The sequence below is a fragment of the Idiotropiscis lumnitzeri genome, chromosome 11, assembly GCF_059441095.1.
Source record: "Idiotropiscis lumnitzeri isolate Australia: NSW breed Sydney's pygmy pipehorse chromosome 11, RoL_Ilum_1.0, whole genome shotgun sequence".
In the NCBI taxonomy this organism is placed as follows: domain Eukaryota; kingdom Metazoa; phylum Chordata; class Actinopteri; order Syngnathiformes; family Syngnathidae; genus Idiotropiscis; species Idiotropiscis lumnitzeri.
The window spans coordinates 17,387,967-17,404,696 of NC_142401.1; the positions used below are offsets into that span (position 1 = coordinate 17,387,967).

Here is a 16,730-nt window from a genome sequence, read left to right on the forward strand (position 1 = left end):
TATATATATATATAGACTTCTGCACAGAGTAAATTATTAGTATTATGCCAAAGTACGTGGACTGCATGAACTGCGTATAACCGCAGGCCTGGGTCAAAGATTATGTTTCCCCTATGAAGAAAAATATCCCATTACTTGTCCTTTACCTTTGTCTTCCCCCTCCCTCTTCATCTTGTTCGAGGAGATTAAGACAAAGGGTGGGAAAAAAAATCCCCCTACAAAAAACACTCTATATCCGCTACATCATCTCTTGGAGCCGCCTGCTGGTTGTGTCGTGAATATCGCATCGACTTACGGACTTGCTAATAATAACTTTATTACATTATTGATTACACAACGAAACAAAGTAAAACATATGCCAAACAATTCAGAAGCAGCCCAGCCTCGATGCTATTAGCCCCGACCGCGTGCTGGGTTATTCGTGTGAAAATCAATTTGTCATGGCATTCAAAAACAACAGTCCTGAATTACAAGGCTTCTAGCATCGTTGTTTGGTCTGACAGCCAGCTCGACAGAGAGCGTTTTAACCCACAACTTAAAACACGTAATTGTAGCAAAGTATAGAACATCTGATAAAACCACACGTCACTACTATGAAACACAAATATATCGCTTACATTTATCTGTTTCCCGCTTCATCTCGTTCATGGATGTCATTTCTAGAGACATTGTATTCGTTACCGAGGGGACGTGTGCAGATTCTACGGAGGTCGGGGTCTGACTTCGTGCTGAAGGGCCCTACGCCTAAAGTTTACGGAGAATTGGGACACGTCTTGTTTGTCGCGAACACGCATTTCATGGAGGAAGGGACGGGACAAGATGTAAAGGGCGGTACAAATGATTTAATTGCAGCAGAATTAAAAAAAAAAGACATATACATGTGGTGAAGACTCTCTGGGACTCTCGCAAACAACCCTGGCTAACTTTACACTAATCGAGATCACTAATTACAACTTTCTTATTTGTGAGTGCATTGGTGTGGCCTTGTGCCATCTTGTTACAGAAAGTGCTAAAATAGCAGAAAGTATGTGATTTTTTTTTCTAAAATAATGTGTGATATCTTCATTTTGAAGCTAAAGGAAACCTCTTGGACCTTGTTATGCTATTCGGATAATTTTATGAAAGAAGAAGTGATTTGGGGATTTTTTTTTAAATCATAAAAATAATACAAAAAATTTACAATCATATCACAATTTGACAATACAATTTGCCAAATTTCAGAACAGCTCACTTTAAGATACATTTTCAAAAATCTTCAGCCCACCAAATGTTTATTGTGTTGTTTAATTTTATACTCCAGAGACTCTACCATTATATAAACATTTACGCAATATGTGACCTTTATGACTCCTGCTACACTTATTTCAGACATGCAAAAGCACACTGCTGGGTTATAATTTGACTTTTTTGTTGAAAATGGGGAGAAACAATTACCCAAGGAAATCTACATATTGTCGCTCTGTGGAAAAATTGCAATTATGCAAATATTTCAAATGTCATTCAATCTGCTGGCTTCAAGAGAGCAGGGTATAAAATGGTTCAGAATAATTTAACGATGCATCGTGGAAAAAAAAAAAAGCAGCCAAAGAGCAAGCGACTTTCCTCCAAATCGCAGGTTTAAACTTGTTAGCGAGCCAGCTCAGCAGACAGCACAGGCCTCAGCACAACAAAACAATCATACTAGAAGTGTCCTGTTTTTTTTTTTGTTTTGTTTTCTTTAGTTGGCCCAGGTCTGATATGAGGAATCTATGTTGAAAATAGTGTTTATTATTTATTAAACATGTACATTATACATTATGTGTTGGAATTCAATCGCACTGGCATCAAGATTGTTTTAGAATGGATGGGGGGGAGAGGACAAAAATAACATGGCTTCAATTTATTTCAATTTTGACTTTTTTTTCATTCTTCAGGTCTTCAGGAGCAACAGAAAAATATTTCCCATAAATTATAGCTTTGGCTGTTGTAGGAAATAATATAATTAGCCATATGATGATGATGATGATGATTATTATTATTATTATTATTATTATTATTATGGGCAGCACGATGGCCTCACAGTGAGAGACAGCATCGGGCGTGTGTTCGATCCCGGCTCCGGCCATCTTGTGTGGAGTTTGCATGTTCTCCCCGTGCTTGTGTGGGTTTCCTCCGGGTACTCCGGTTTCCTCCCACATTCCAAAAACATGCATGGCAGGCCGATTGAACACTCTAAATTGCCCCTAGGTATGAGTGTGAGCGTGGATGGTTGTTCGTCTCTGTGTGCCCTGCGATTGGCTGGCTACCAGTTCAGGGTGTCCCCCGCCTACTGCCCGAAGATAGCTGGGATAGGCTCCAGCACCCCCCGCGACCCTCGTGAGGAGAAGCGGTACAGAAGATGGATGAATGGATATTATTATTATTATTATTATTATTATTATTATTATTAACAGAGAGACTTTCAGTTCGTCCAGTCTGAATCAATTTGGTTTTTTAGTAGTGACAAGTGAGCTTGTCGAATTATTTCAGATAAAACACTGAGTAAGAACTGTGAGAGGTAGTTCCCAAAAAACGCAGCTGTTAGCTTTTATGTGAGTCATACATTATGACTAATAACTGGAATGTCCTTGTTTTGTTTGATACAATTACGTTTTGTCAACCCAGATGAAACACTGACCTCTAGAGGAATAACGGCGTACTTCGACGATTGCTGCATTCGTGGAAGGTGGGAAATCGGTAACACCCCACTCGATAAAATGAATGGATTGTCACAATTCTCGCCTCAAAGCGTTTGAGGGGAATGTAAACAGCAAAGGTGGCTGATTCTGATAAATTGTTTGTTATTTTAGTTTATCATAACATATTTTGAGCTCTAGCAAAGTTTGTTCACAAGTTATATAAATGAAGAAATATCTAATCTTCAATGCATTTAATTAATTTCACTAAATTACCATATAGGGAGATAACGGCATATCTTTGCACCATCATTACAAATCCCTTTGTGTTACATGAAGTTATTTTGGAAAAATAAATAAAGCAAAATATATGTTTATAATATCGTAAATGATGTTTTGTCATTCACGGTTTGCGTCTCTCGGGTCCTTTTGGTCCCCCTCTTCTGGATGATCCTGCAACCTGTTTGCTACCGCAAGTTTTATATCCGGTACCATCCCAGTCCTGTGATTAAAGGTAAAGTTGACTCCCTTCCTGAAAGTCCCCAAAAAAATGTCCCTCAACCCTCGACTTCAGACAACCCGTTGTACAGGTGTTTGGTGGCACCATTGTGGACAACAGTCGCATATTTGAACAGCAGTACCACATTTTCATCGCTACAACGTACTCAGACAAACCATTGTGAGTGAGAAGTCTTTTATTTACGCCGCAGATACCCGAGAGATGATATGGATGAGGTACGTCTACTCTTTCCCGTACAGTCCAAGGAGAACAGAGGACTCGGAATGTCTTGGGAAATGTGTACCCCGCAAACGAACTTGACAATGGAACGATACACGTTCAATACATAACCAAAAGGCTGGTGTGACAATTGAATTATACGTGAGCAATTTAGGGATCAAAGATAAAAGACGCAACTTTGGTCATTTATACATTTAAATTTTTATCTACCCTTACGAAAAGGTAGTATACAATATAAGGGGGGCTGTGTAGCCCCAGTTAAGACCCTTCAGCATTTTATTTGATATTCTAAAATATATTTATAAATGATTTTCCCAGTACATTTATCAGACTATCCCCATCTTTACCCCTGGAAGACAAAAACCCCATTGCTGTCCCTGGGTGGTGGTCATGTGGCGAAATGAAACAAATGACCAGTTTTTAGTCAAAAATGTAAAAGCCAAACCACAACGTGACAGGCAAAGACAGAGGTCGGTGCATCAGGTGGATATTGGACAAGAGGAAGACAGTGATGGTGAAAACTATGTAAATGAAACAACACTGGTTGTGACTGCAAATTCAACTTGTGCGCAGATCCAGGAAAAAGAGTCTTTCACCACTTTACAAATGAATGAAAATTCAATGGAAGTGAAAATGGGCACTGGTGCAAAGTACAATGTCCTCTCTGTAAAGACTTTTGGGGGGAAAAAAACAAAAAAAATTGAATCTATGCAGGAAACGTACTAACCTGATTGCTTTTGTTGGTGGTAAGATACAGACTCGAAGCTTTGTTGACCTTTGTCGCCATCTAGGGGCTAAACGTTATACTCCTCCCTTATTCATCATACTGGGGGGGGGCGGACATATATATGGAGTATAGAAAGTTCCAAAATTAAATAAATAAATACACCATGAAATGTTTATTTTTAAGTGGCATTAATTCATTAATAGTTTCATCTATTCATTATATATGTGATTAAATAGACCAAATAAATAAATGAATGCACCATTCAATAATGAAATAAAAGTGGCATTAATTAAATGTTTCATTTATTAATTAAATGCAGAATTTAATAAATCGACGGGTCATTAACTAATTTAATTGCCAATGTCTATATGTAAAATATATATAGAGAGAGATGAGTATTAATTTGTGTTTTAACTTATTGCTTTCTATGCGTTTGTTGTTGAATATTTGTTATTTTATACTCAATGCGAAGTGCTTTGTTACAGCATCAGCTGTCGTGAAATGCACGTTAAAAATAGGTTAAAACGAAGTTGTTTGTATTGTACTAATGGAAATCAGGTTGAAGCGGTTGGTTCATTGATCCCAACCTTAATTAGTAATAGAAGCTGACTAATTCAATGCATGTCAATCTGGCTGAGCTGGTAATTCACACAGCCATTCTTAACGTGTAGCTCCAATGGAAACAAACACTGTATTAATGACAAAGTTGTGCTTGTTTGAATAATTTGGACATACTATATCCATCAGAGAAGTTGTTTTTACTTTGAAATTGTACTGCTTGGACTCCATGCTTCACTACAAATGGGAATCGTGACCATCAGCAAAGAAGTCTAACAAGTGAAAGTTGCCTCCATTCAAGATTTCACTCAGCAACTAAAAGGTGACTATCATGACCTTTTTATCAGAGAAGCTTGGAAAGCATCCAGTCACGTATACAGTGGCGCTCAACTCGGAAATGGGACCTGTAGTTTACCCTGCACACCGCATTCCTGTCACAATGAAAGACCAAGTCAAAGATGAACTGTATGTCGAGATTGTCATGACAGAGATTCACTACTCTCCCTGTCTCTAAAGGACTGCTCGAACCCAAAACATACAAGCCTCAGGAAGTGCATGCTCAACTTCCCAACAAAAGATTCACATAACAGATTATCACAGAACAAGTCGACCGCTCCAGCTCTATCTGCAGGACAGATGTTTAGATTAAAAAAAAAACAACAACAACAAAGGATATGACCACAATGGAGTTGTGAGAGAAACATGCAGAGAGCCCAGATCTTACCTCATTCAGTCACAAAGACAACCATACGGGAAAATCAGGAAACACATCTCACATTTTGCGGAACCTATACAGACACGGATCAACCAACAAGACTCTTGTATGGACACTGAACCTGATCCAGCAAGACGTGTGACACCTCCTAGACATGGACAGCTTGAACAGAATGAGTGCCCGAAGGCCCGAGTTTCAGTTTCTGACTAGTCTTTCAGTGTTGATGTCAATCTTTAGAGAACCCAATGAGGTTGTGTCAGTGAATCCAAACCAAAGTGCAGAGGTATTGGATGTGTGCTCCCGTTTGATAGAGACACCTGCTGTGTTACTTTCCTGTTGCCAAGTTTTGATGAAACCTGTATCTCTTCATTACCACAACACGCAGCATGTTCTTTTACTGAACTTTACTCAACAATTACAGCTTATTAGCAAAAGCTTACGTCTCTCCCCAAATTGTTCATGTTTCAAAACTGGATCCATTTCTCATAAAAATTGCAAAGCTACTTCTCAGTTGCTTTGGCTCATTTGCATTCACTTGGTGCTTTTGCCAAAAACAAAATGGATGGATCAGCAAAGCACCATGAATCACCTCCGAAAGCTCATATCTCTCCCAAAACCGTTTAACAATGTGTCAAAAGGAACTTCCTTTCTCATAGAAATAGTCAGTGCAGTCAAAATGCCTACATGTTTTGTCACCATTGCAAAGGTCGACCAAACAAAATACAACAATGTATACCACTGGAAATAAAATGATTTTCTTACTGAAACAAAAAACAATAACAGCATAACCCATATTGTTTTGTTATGTTTCTGCACTTGTCTTGCGGGTGACAAAAGAGCAGTAGCATCATGATCTGGTTTGGTTGATTTTGGTTTAGTATTTAGGTTCAGGTTTTCCTTATGTTCCTTTGTGTCTCGTTATTTTATTGTGTAAACCTGTGCTTGTCATCCCAGTGTGTCTTGTCCAGGTGTTTCTCACTGTCTCGTCAATTTATTTGTATAGTTCCGTTTCCTTTCAGTACTTGCTGGTTCATTTTCAATGTCTGTTTTCCAAGTCAAGTCAAGTCCTAATGTGAGTGTCTTACTTTGATCCCTGTTGTTTTGAACTTTAGTATTTATCCGTTTAATACTGCAAACCGATTCAGTGACGTGCCCTTTGAATTTCCAGTACATCTTTAAACCAAGAGTGCCATCTAGAGGAGTCAATAAATATTACAAATGCTTCATGAAGCTTTATCTACTGGGGTAATACAAAATACTGAAGACCAAAATGACACAAAATGAAAGTATCTAAACAAAAATTCAGAAAAAAGAACTTGGACTTGACAATGACTGCAGAGAAACAAACGCAACACCAACAAAAATGGGATAAACAAAGGACATTGGACAATGAATTGACGACGACTGAATAAATAATAATAATAATAATAATATTCCCTTTATTAGTCCCACAATGGGGAAATTCGAGATTCGAACCCAGGCCTCCTGGGGAGACTGGGTCCTGAACGGGGCGCCTTAGACCACTCGGCCATCCTGGCAGGAGCGCACTAAATAGAGACAAATTGACGCGACAACGAGGAACACCTGGACAAGTCACAAATAGTTGGAGGGAGCTGGTTGGTTCACAGGTGTGTCAAGCACAGGTGGACCTAATAACGTAACGAGACAAACAGTCACCGGACCACACAAAAGACATGAAACTAAATACTTAGCCAAAATCACACTCAACTTTTAAAGAACATTTAATTTATCAAATGTTCCAAGGAGTTCATACGATTTCCATGGTATTAATTATTACGATTAATTTGTCTATTCCGCTGTCCATTTACAATGGGTGCTGCTGTAGCATGCGGGTGGTGGGCAGTTGCTCAATAAGTCTTGTGATGATCACACCATGGACTCCCCCGACAAACAAACGAGGTCGCTGTTTGCCGCCCACATGACATGAGTAAATGGTGGCACAAAGGCGACCTAACCATGAGAGGCCTCGATGGCAGAGCGGATAAACCCCGAATGACCCACTCCAGGCCCTACAGCCATGCCCCATATGTCATCCTCATCGGCATGGTCTGGCAGAGAACATGCATACAGTGCAAGGTGGGATCTGGGCAAAAAAGGAGGACATAGCAACACAAAAGGAATGTCATTAAAGTATTACCCTGGGCACTTTCTCAAAATCTACTGTATAAATAGTAGTAGTGTGTATGAAGTGTTGCTTGGTATTGCTTTGTTTATTTCTTTACTTATTTATTTTACCAGGCCTTAGTCAATGTTTGTGGCAGAACTTGTCTCACAGGTATGACTAACATTTAGGTTCTGATGTTTAGAGTGCAACGTCGTAAAGTCAGAGTCAATGTTGGGGTATCTGGGGGGGCTTGTTTGGCCGATTCAACGTTAGAATTGGGGCGGGTTGGCAGGTTAAATGAGCACTGGGATTGGCTATTAGCTGGAAAATCGGTGCACCGGACAAGTGTGATGAAAGCGTAAAAACTGTGAAAATTGAAGCTATTTCTAAAAAACTAAATTAACTTTGCACTTTTTCACATCCCCTCTATGGAAATAATGGCTGTCTGGACATAAGAGTACGAAGACAAAGTAATCACTCTTACTCTCAGCCGTTAATCGACATCGCCACCAATGGCTAGGAAGGGGTACTACTCACACATGCGTAGAAAGTCAAGAGGAGCTGTCTTTTCCATCGGCTTTTGTGGCGTTTGCTTCTAATCATTTTCTAGTCCGATTTCCAGTCCGATGCGACTGTTCTCCACAAAAGGTGCTCTCACATGAGTTGTTTAATACATTTCGCGATAACAGCTGGAATCCTGAAGTATTTGTCGCACGTTCATCTTTCAATCTGAAACCCAAATGTCTTTGGTATACAACAGAAACAAAAGAATTGACCTTATTTTTGGAGTAGACTCTATATTGCTTCCAAGTGATCAAGACACCGGAAGGAGCCTAATTGATTCAGGTTTGTATTTGACACTGAAGCATAAAATCAGTATGCACCAGCTGTGTTGTACATTCCATTCAATTATATTATCATTGTATGTTTTTGTAAAGTACAATGCGACGAAGGGCTGTTTTTCTTATTAAACATGTTACAATTGTGGGGGTTTATGTTTATTGTGGGCATACATACAGACTCGGACGCTCACTCACACGACGGTGGGGGGGGGGGCTTGAGATGGGCGGAGCAAGGCTGCATCTCGCTCACGCGCATGTTTTCGGATGTTGATGTCGCGCGCTCCCTGGTCCGCCGTGGTCGCGACTACGTGAACGTGCACGACGAAAACGAGGCGCGCACATCTGCGAGTACTGTGTTGTTATCTATTTGCGTGAAAAGAGGCTCATCAAGACTCGGCAATCATGAGCAAAGTGCACGGGGGGATGAAATGCGTGAAATATCTGCTGTTCGTGTTCAACTTCATCTTTTGGGTGAGTCCTTTTGCACCAGCGTGGGTGGGAGGGGTCATTGATTGAAATGACATCATTTTTTATTTTTATGTTTTTTTTTTGTTTAAAGTTGCCCACTGAGAATCAGTTGCATGCTGCAATTTGTACGATTGTCACGGTAACGCTTGTGTAATTTCCAAGCTGCTAGCGGTGCACTATGTTGGTGTTTACAGACCACAATGTGCATAATGTTGATGCTGCACAGAACCAGCTCAGCCCACCTCCATCCTGATACAACCATCAATTTCTATTAGTACCTTTGGACAATTAAATCAAGTTATGCAGTCTCTATATCAAGCGTCGTTGTGTTGCAGGTGAAATATTGGTTCTTTTGAAAATATTGGGGGATTTCTTCATCCCGCAAGCCTTTTTTTTCTCCATTTTTTAGAAAACACTGTAAAAATGGGTTGCATTTTCCTCTGCTTGCCTCGTTTTCCCTTAATTTTCTTTTTCGAAACATGCAACAGTTTGAACAACCTTTCTCATGCGAGTGAATGCAAAACTATGTCCAAACTTTTGCCTGGTGGTCTATTAAAAAATATATATTGAACTTAAATTTTGCTGGACTAATTAATTTTGTTTTCCTAAAAAAAAAATAAAAAATCCACATATTTTTTTAAAAGACACTAATGGACAGCATATTTTAATGTGTTGCATTTTTCTTTTTTCACAAAAAAAAAAAAATACAGGTCACATCCACACATTTGTAAAAAAAAAAAAAAATCAGTTTTTCTGAAAAAATTTTAAAAAACTATTTTTTTGACTCAAAATACAGTTGGGTTCAAGCAGGGGTGGACAACCTGGGGCTGGTGGGCCATATACGGTCCGCTGGGGCATGTCATCTGGCCCGTCATAAAATTCTAAAAGCAAATGAAATTTCAAATGACTCACTGAGAAAAAGTGCAGGTTAACTACATTTGTTGCATCATACTTTAGCATGGCTCCAAAAAGCTCCCAAGGTGCACGTTTTACACGTTTACAATCCGTGTTTGTATTTTCAGAATTCTCATGTTGCACACTGTGTGACATTTGACCTTGTTGCAGGAGACGGCGTTAATCTTCTTTTCGACTCGTTTGTTTTGGTCTCCCTAGCTTTATGAGGTATGCGCAGATAGGAAGACCTGCCAAAGAAACAATCAACATTTTCCTCAAAGCAAGCCATTTTAGGTCTTGTAAATTCCTACAAAGGCAAAAATAGATTTACTATTATATATCATGGCATACATTTGTGAGTATTCAGAATTTTTATAGTACTTATCAGGCATAACATTATAGGTATGCCTGCACAATCGAATAAGACCTAATGTAAAAGCTCAATTTAAAAACAAAAATCAGCTTTTATATGGGTAATAATGATAAGAAGAACGGCAACAATATATTATTGTGCTTGTACCATTATTTAGAGCTGTTGTTGTGCCCATTGTTCTATCGTTCCTCTAAGAGAGCCGTGGTTCTGTTGAAGTTCTCCGCTTTTCCTCCGTTTGACTGCTCTGCCTTACATTGGGTTTAGTATGCCTGTAATATACTGCCCCCAGGCGGCAAAGGTGCACACATTTGAAGGAGAACCCCAATGTCCACTGAATTGAATTTAAAAACTATTTACTTTTTACTGAATAGCTATAGTGCCAAATATTGGAATTGACATCTGCCTCAGAAAATCCATCTTGTTTTAAATATTTATTTCCTTGATTGCTCTCCATGTGTAGTTGCTAAAATCACTATAATAATTAACAAACAAAACTGAGCATTTTGATCGTTGTAATGCAAACAGCTCTTGTATTGGCTCTCAATAGCATCAGTGATGGACTGGAGAGCGTTATAGTCCGATTGAGGCACTCCCAATCACCCAGAGCCGCTGAGTCGAATGACCACTTGTGTGTCATAAAAGGGAGACAGCGGCTCTTTGTTACAAGGAGCCCGTGGGACCGACGGCTCTTGTGGCGGCCGCCAAAAGAGGCGGAACGCGGTGGTGGTGCTTTTTTTTTTTTTGTGGGGCCAACGGGGTGAGTTACGTCACCCCCCTCAAAAATACCCGCCCGCCCCTGGGCTAAGCACGGCTGTGCCCCATGGGAAACATTAAATGCATGGCTTTTATTCGTTCTGTGACCATGCTTTTTGCTCAAATCACCTTTTCCCACTGAAATGTAAGAAAAGTATATAATATTTTACCCTATTGAAAACATATAGCAATGACAATGAATTAAAGTCAAAATAAAAAAAGATTCACTTGAGACTTTGTGCTGCGTGTTCTGGTGTGTGGGCCTTGGCCACATGAAGGCATTGTAATACAGGCATACAGAAAGTATATCTGCAATCAAATACACATTTTTCCCTCCTTCGACCATTGCAGATTAAAAAAGAAAAAGCAAGAATATAGTTTAGAATTTCGAACGGTCGCCGGATAAGACTGGTCTGGTGTCGATTTCCGCATTGCACTGCCCTCTCACAAGTGATTATTGAATCACAGGACACGTTCGCGCCGTCAATTTGAGGCCTGCAAGAAGGCTGACTGTAACCAACTGTGATCTGATTGGCTATCGCAACTGTCTACCAACTCTGAGAGCCCGTTTACTCACACCGGACAGACGCCCGCACGGTTCATTTTGAAGGCCTTGGACGAATTTTACGAGCCACTGGTACGATGAAATCTGCCTGGTAACACGAGCTAGCTGAATTCTGATTGGATAAAAATTCTCACCTAAAAATGTCAGGCTGGGATATAAAATGACATTAATCTGAATGTGAAGAAATATATATATATATATATAATGAACTAAACTTATCATAAATATGATCATGATTTCTTGATTATGTTTGGCCTGCAGAAAAAGGCCTTGAAAGCCTTGACCGCCTACCACTGGTCTACCTGTTTTGCTCCCCCTTTTGTGTTAAAAAAGCAGTGCTTCTCAAATAGTGGGGCGGGCCCCCCTGGGTGTGACACTGGGTAACAGGCTTTTTATTTTCAGAAAATAATTGAGACGCACTGGTTTAAAAGTTTATTTTTTATTGTTTGTTAGCATTAAGCTCAACTGGCTCATATATGTGGTTGTCTTACACACACACATTCAAAGCCAAAATGTAAATCCTCCTATGTCAGATAGGAGCACTTGCATTTTGACCATCGACATGTTTATCTTTGTTTTAAATTAGACAGTAAATTTGCAACTGGGAGTGGCAATAAGTAAAGTTCTATTAGAATTTTTGCTTGCAAGCCAAAACAACAACAACAAAAATCCAAATCATGGCTCGTCAGGTTGGTCATAACTAAGGCACTACTGTATACAATCTTCTTGCACTTCCATAATTTAATAATCCTGAAAATTTTGAAGACTGATGCTCGCAAACTGAGACTAGTCGATAGGCAACAAGGAACAGGCAGCAATTTGACATGTGACTTTCTGCCTCCTCAGTTATGCGGCTTGTTGGTTCTGGCCGTGGGACTTTGGCTTCGGTTTGACCCGGAAACAGTTGAGCTGCTGACTGGCAACGATGCCCCCGACACTTTCTTCATCGGTATGTACTTACGTAGCGCCGCTCCAGTGTTGGAAATGGTTTACTATGGTCTGCATTGTGCATCATGTTACAAAAAAATACTGTATACTACTAATGGGCTTGGTGGTGCCAAACAGTGCTTCAATGTCTTAGACATTGCATTACGATGCAAGATAGTGCATTGTTGTTTGCAGTGGAGAAAAAGTTTATATTTTATTTTATATTATATATATATATATATATATATATATATAGGTATATAGATATAGATATATATATAGATATAGATATATATATAGCTATATATATAGATATATACCTCTAGAAAGCACCACAAATGGCTGCAAATGCCCCGAGCTCTCTGATTATGATAAACAGCTCGAGGCTGAAAAGTACAAGAAGCAGTAAACACATCACCTTCAATGTGGGGCTTTACAAAAACCAAAAAAAAAGGCCTTCTGTGGCTTTTGGTGTGGGCAAGATGGTGAGAATGAGGCCTTTTCTTTCTGCATGTGCGTGCGTGTCACATGACTTGACATGGTCCCCCCCCCCCCAAGGCCCCTCCTCGAGGCTCTTTGGGAGGGGCAGCTATCAGGAGAATGTGACAGATGGAAGGAGAGCTCACTTAGCACTGTTAAATAATAATTTTTCACACGTCATATTGTAGAAAACACACTTAATATCCAACTCCATATTGTCTGTCTGGAAAACACACCTGCCACATATAATTCTACGTTTAAGATTATTGTATTTAGCAATCATCCACCTCTTCGTTATCCTCCTCAGTTAGCTCTTTTGTTTAGGAAAAATAACAGCTTGCTGGTCTCCCGCGTGGCTTCATTAAATTTGTGCAACCATCACTCTCTAGAGCGGAGTTGCGCAGAGTGCAGGCAACCCCCCCCCTTCCACCTCCGCCCCGAAGGAGTCAGTGTACAACACTCCGTGGTGACAACATCTCAGCAGAAAGGCTAATGATGCTAAGCTAAGCTAACATGTTGGCTAACAGGGTGATTGGAAAAAAAGAGAGTCAGACTCGGATGTGAAAATAGTGGTGCCGCCATTGAAAAGCTGAACTCCAGTCATGTCACTAGCAGTTGAAATGACTTAAGTCTTTGTCATAGTTTTGCTTTATTTTCTATTAAATTTGGATGATTTGCACATATTTGTGCTATCATAACATTACGACCCTCTTGTAATTGATTTTTAATGATGGAAGAGTGATTTTCTAGTTAGGCACAGCTCCAGGATTTTTCTGCTCCCGGTGCGAAAATGGGGCTCAACTGATACATGGGAGAGCTGATAAAACAATTTACAAACAAATTTTGGAATATCAAATAAAATGCTGGAGGGGCTTAACTCGGGTAACACAGATTTCTGACGGCGATACTTCCCCGCCTAGCCTCAATGTAGTGCCATCCCTGCTTCCAGTGATGTTCCAGTTACATTTGTAAACAAACTACATGAACTAGTTTTTCATTTTAGTTTAAAATGGCTTCTTTTTTTAAAAGGAATTTTGTGTTGCATTCTGGCCAAAGGTGGAATCCTGGTTATTTATTACACCTTTTGGAGCTGCAAATAGTAAATCTTGGTTGTTGTGCCGCATGTTGAAGACGGTGGCTCTATTGCATCACAAGATTTTGCCAAAACCTAAAATAAAGTGGAAGGAGAAATGTAAGAAGAGGAGGACGAAGAAGAAAAAGAAGAACTAGAAGAAGAATAAGTTGTCATGGTAACTAATCAAGTCTGAACAAGGAATAAGGATCTGATCCAGAAACCACTTTTAGTGTTTGGTGGCAGATTGTTTAAAAAAGATCTGTTGTTTTTATGTGTCATGTTTGTCACCTGTGTGTTTGTATCCGCAGCTGTGTACATTCTCCTCGGTGCTGGCAGTTTAATGATGCTGGTCGGCTTCTTTGGTTGTTTTGGGGCAGTTCGGGAATCTCAGTGTCTTCTCGCCTCGGTAAGTACAATCACAAGTTTACGTTATGTAGGATTAAAAAAATGTTCTCGGGCAGTCATTATGAAAGTGTACCGGCTTCCTCTAGTGGTATGCAAAGAATCGCTGAATTAAATGTTTACTGTGCATCATGTTGCGGTTGATTAAAATCCGTATTTATAATTTGTAAAGTACAACTCGGTTGTATTTTAAGTACAATACAGTTACATGTAAACATTAAGGATTTTTTATTTTCACAGTATCAGAATTCAAGAGGAAACAATTATTCTCAATGTTTCTTTTGCAGTTCTTTGCCTGCCTCTTGATCATTTTCGCAGCAGAGATTGCAGCAGGTGTGTTTGGATTCATCAACAAGGAGCAGGTACAACAAAGAGCAAAGCTGTGCCAGGATCTTAGGGTCGCGTGGGGTGGAAATAATACTTTCACTACATGGGTGATATTCCTAAAAAAAAATACAGATTCAAAAAAGGGTGGATTTTGAAAGAAAACATGCCAGATGAGTCTTGAAGTATAGTTCTCGTGTATGTTAAGGTACCACCGGATGAGATATTGAAACAGCAGGAAAAGTGAGGCTGGTGAACATTTTTCTTGGGAAAATGTCGGTGTTAAACTCGCTCCCCAGAAAAAGTGTTGGTGTTGAAACACCTCCATACCCCAGGTGCAACATACAATATAATAATTAACATAGAGAATTAGGCATGAATTAGCCTGCAGAAAAGTTTTTTTGCTATGTTTTTAAGGGTTAATTAAGGAATTCCACTTTTTGAATTGAACTTAGTCCTGAAATAAATAATAAATAGAGGAATTTTCATATATTTTACCAGATTGTCGAGGAGGTGCAAAAATTCTACAGCAGCTCCATCGGTGACGCGTCCAATCTCAACGCAACCGCCATCGCACTCATTTACCACAAAACTGTGAGTTATCTTTTTCATTACCAAGTTGAATATCTTTATAATGAAAATAACATAACATTTGATTTGCAGCTCAACTGCTGTGGAGGCTCGACATCGGCGGCAACGACTGACTTGTGTGCTGACGCTTCAGAGGAGACCAAGGTTAAGATGAGTGATTGTGATTTCTGTCCACAAGAGGGCGCCCTAACATTACAATATTGTCAATGCAAAATCAGGTTCGTGAGGTGGTCTAAACATTAAGAACTTGTCCACTTGTCCAGATTATGGTGGCCCGGTAGGCTGGAGCATATCACTGCTGAATTTTGATGAGACAAGTGGGGTACTGGTCGCTGGCCATTCACATGGCACTTAAAGACAAATGTGGCCATTGCGATCCCATTCACATGTCTGGATAATTTAAAGTGTTCAGCGAACCTAACATAGACTACATCCCAGTGTATTGCTCACTAATTTTTGTTATTTGTTGAGGCATTTTTTTTACTGTAAGCATACCTAATGAAGTGTCATTCCAGGACTGCTTGAGCGCTATCACAGATTTTTTCAACAACAAGCTGCACATTATCGGCTACATCGGGATCGGCATCGGAGGAGTAATGGTGTGTGTAATTATTCTGTATCGGTGAACACACCACTGATGATTTCCAAAATGCCCATGTATGTGTGTATGTGTGATTTCAGATCTTGGGCATGATCTTCAGTATGGTCCTGTGTTGTGCCATCCGGAACAGCAGAGAGGTCATATAGTAGTCGATCATACGACCCAGTGGGACTGATCTCTTGTCTCCTCACCTCCCCTCTGCATATAACACATGCGCTCTGCTTGTGGCATGCTTCTGTGACATTCCTGCTGTAAATATGGATGCATCTTTGCATGCCCTACATACTATGTGCCTCATTGTTTTGGAGGACTAGCCTGCCTTTTTGTAAGCTTGACTTGATAGAGAATGTACAACATACTGTCCATGCCTGGACAAGCCTTGTGTAACTAAAACAGCCTTTATTTATTACATTTGAATTAAATGTAAGGCAGCCGGTGGACCTAGTGGACCTGTTTTGAGGTAATTGGTTCCAATCTCAAGCTTGCGTTGGTTTTCTTCGACTAGTCAGCTTCCTCCTAAACTAGAAAAACATGCATGTTTTCTTTTTACGATGCCCATTTGTCCGAATGTGAGAACATGTTGGGCAATGAGCCGTGCGATTGGCTGGCGACCAATCCAGGGCGAAAGCCACCGCTGCTCAGATGGTATAGGCTCCAGTTCTCTGTGACTGAGAAACATCAGAGAAATAGATTTCAATGCATTTTATATTACTTTGATTAATCACCAATGTTTGTACTTTTAAAACACAGTAGAGGTTTTAACGATCTTTTTAAAAGTTTAGTAAATACTTTAATTGTCAACGTACTGTACAATAGTATAGGTGTGCCAATAAAAACATAGAAAACTGTATTTAGGTCATAATTTGTTGCATTGTAATTGTGTGCCATCATTCAAATAAATGAACCAACCAAGGGAG

The 16,730-nt window shown here is 39.7% G+C and overlaps 1 protein-coding gene across 1 annotated transcript; it reads left to right on the top strand.

Moving 5' to 3' along the window:
• The first annotated feature begins 8,601 nt into the window (after window positions 1-8,601).
• On the top strand, window positions 8,602-16,729 carry tspan2a (tetraspanin 2a). The gene is made up of 8 exons (XM_088308633.1): window positions 8,602-8,831; window positions 12,260-12,362; window positions 14,204-14,301; window positions 14,585-14,659; window positions 15,123-15,215; window positions 15,285-15,356; window positions 15,728-15,811; window positions 15,894-16,729. Exons 1-8 carry the CDS (start codon window positions 8,763-8,765, stop codon window positions 15,957-15,959), a joined length of 660 nt encoding a protein of 219 aa, XP_088164759.1. The 5' UTR covers window positions 8,602-8,762; the 3' UTR covers window positions 15,960-16,729.
• Window position 16,730: the final 1 nt, after the last annotated feature.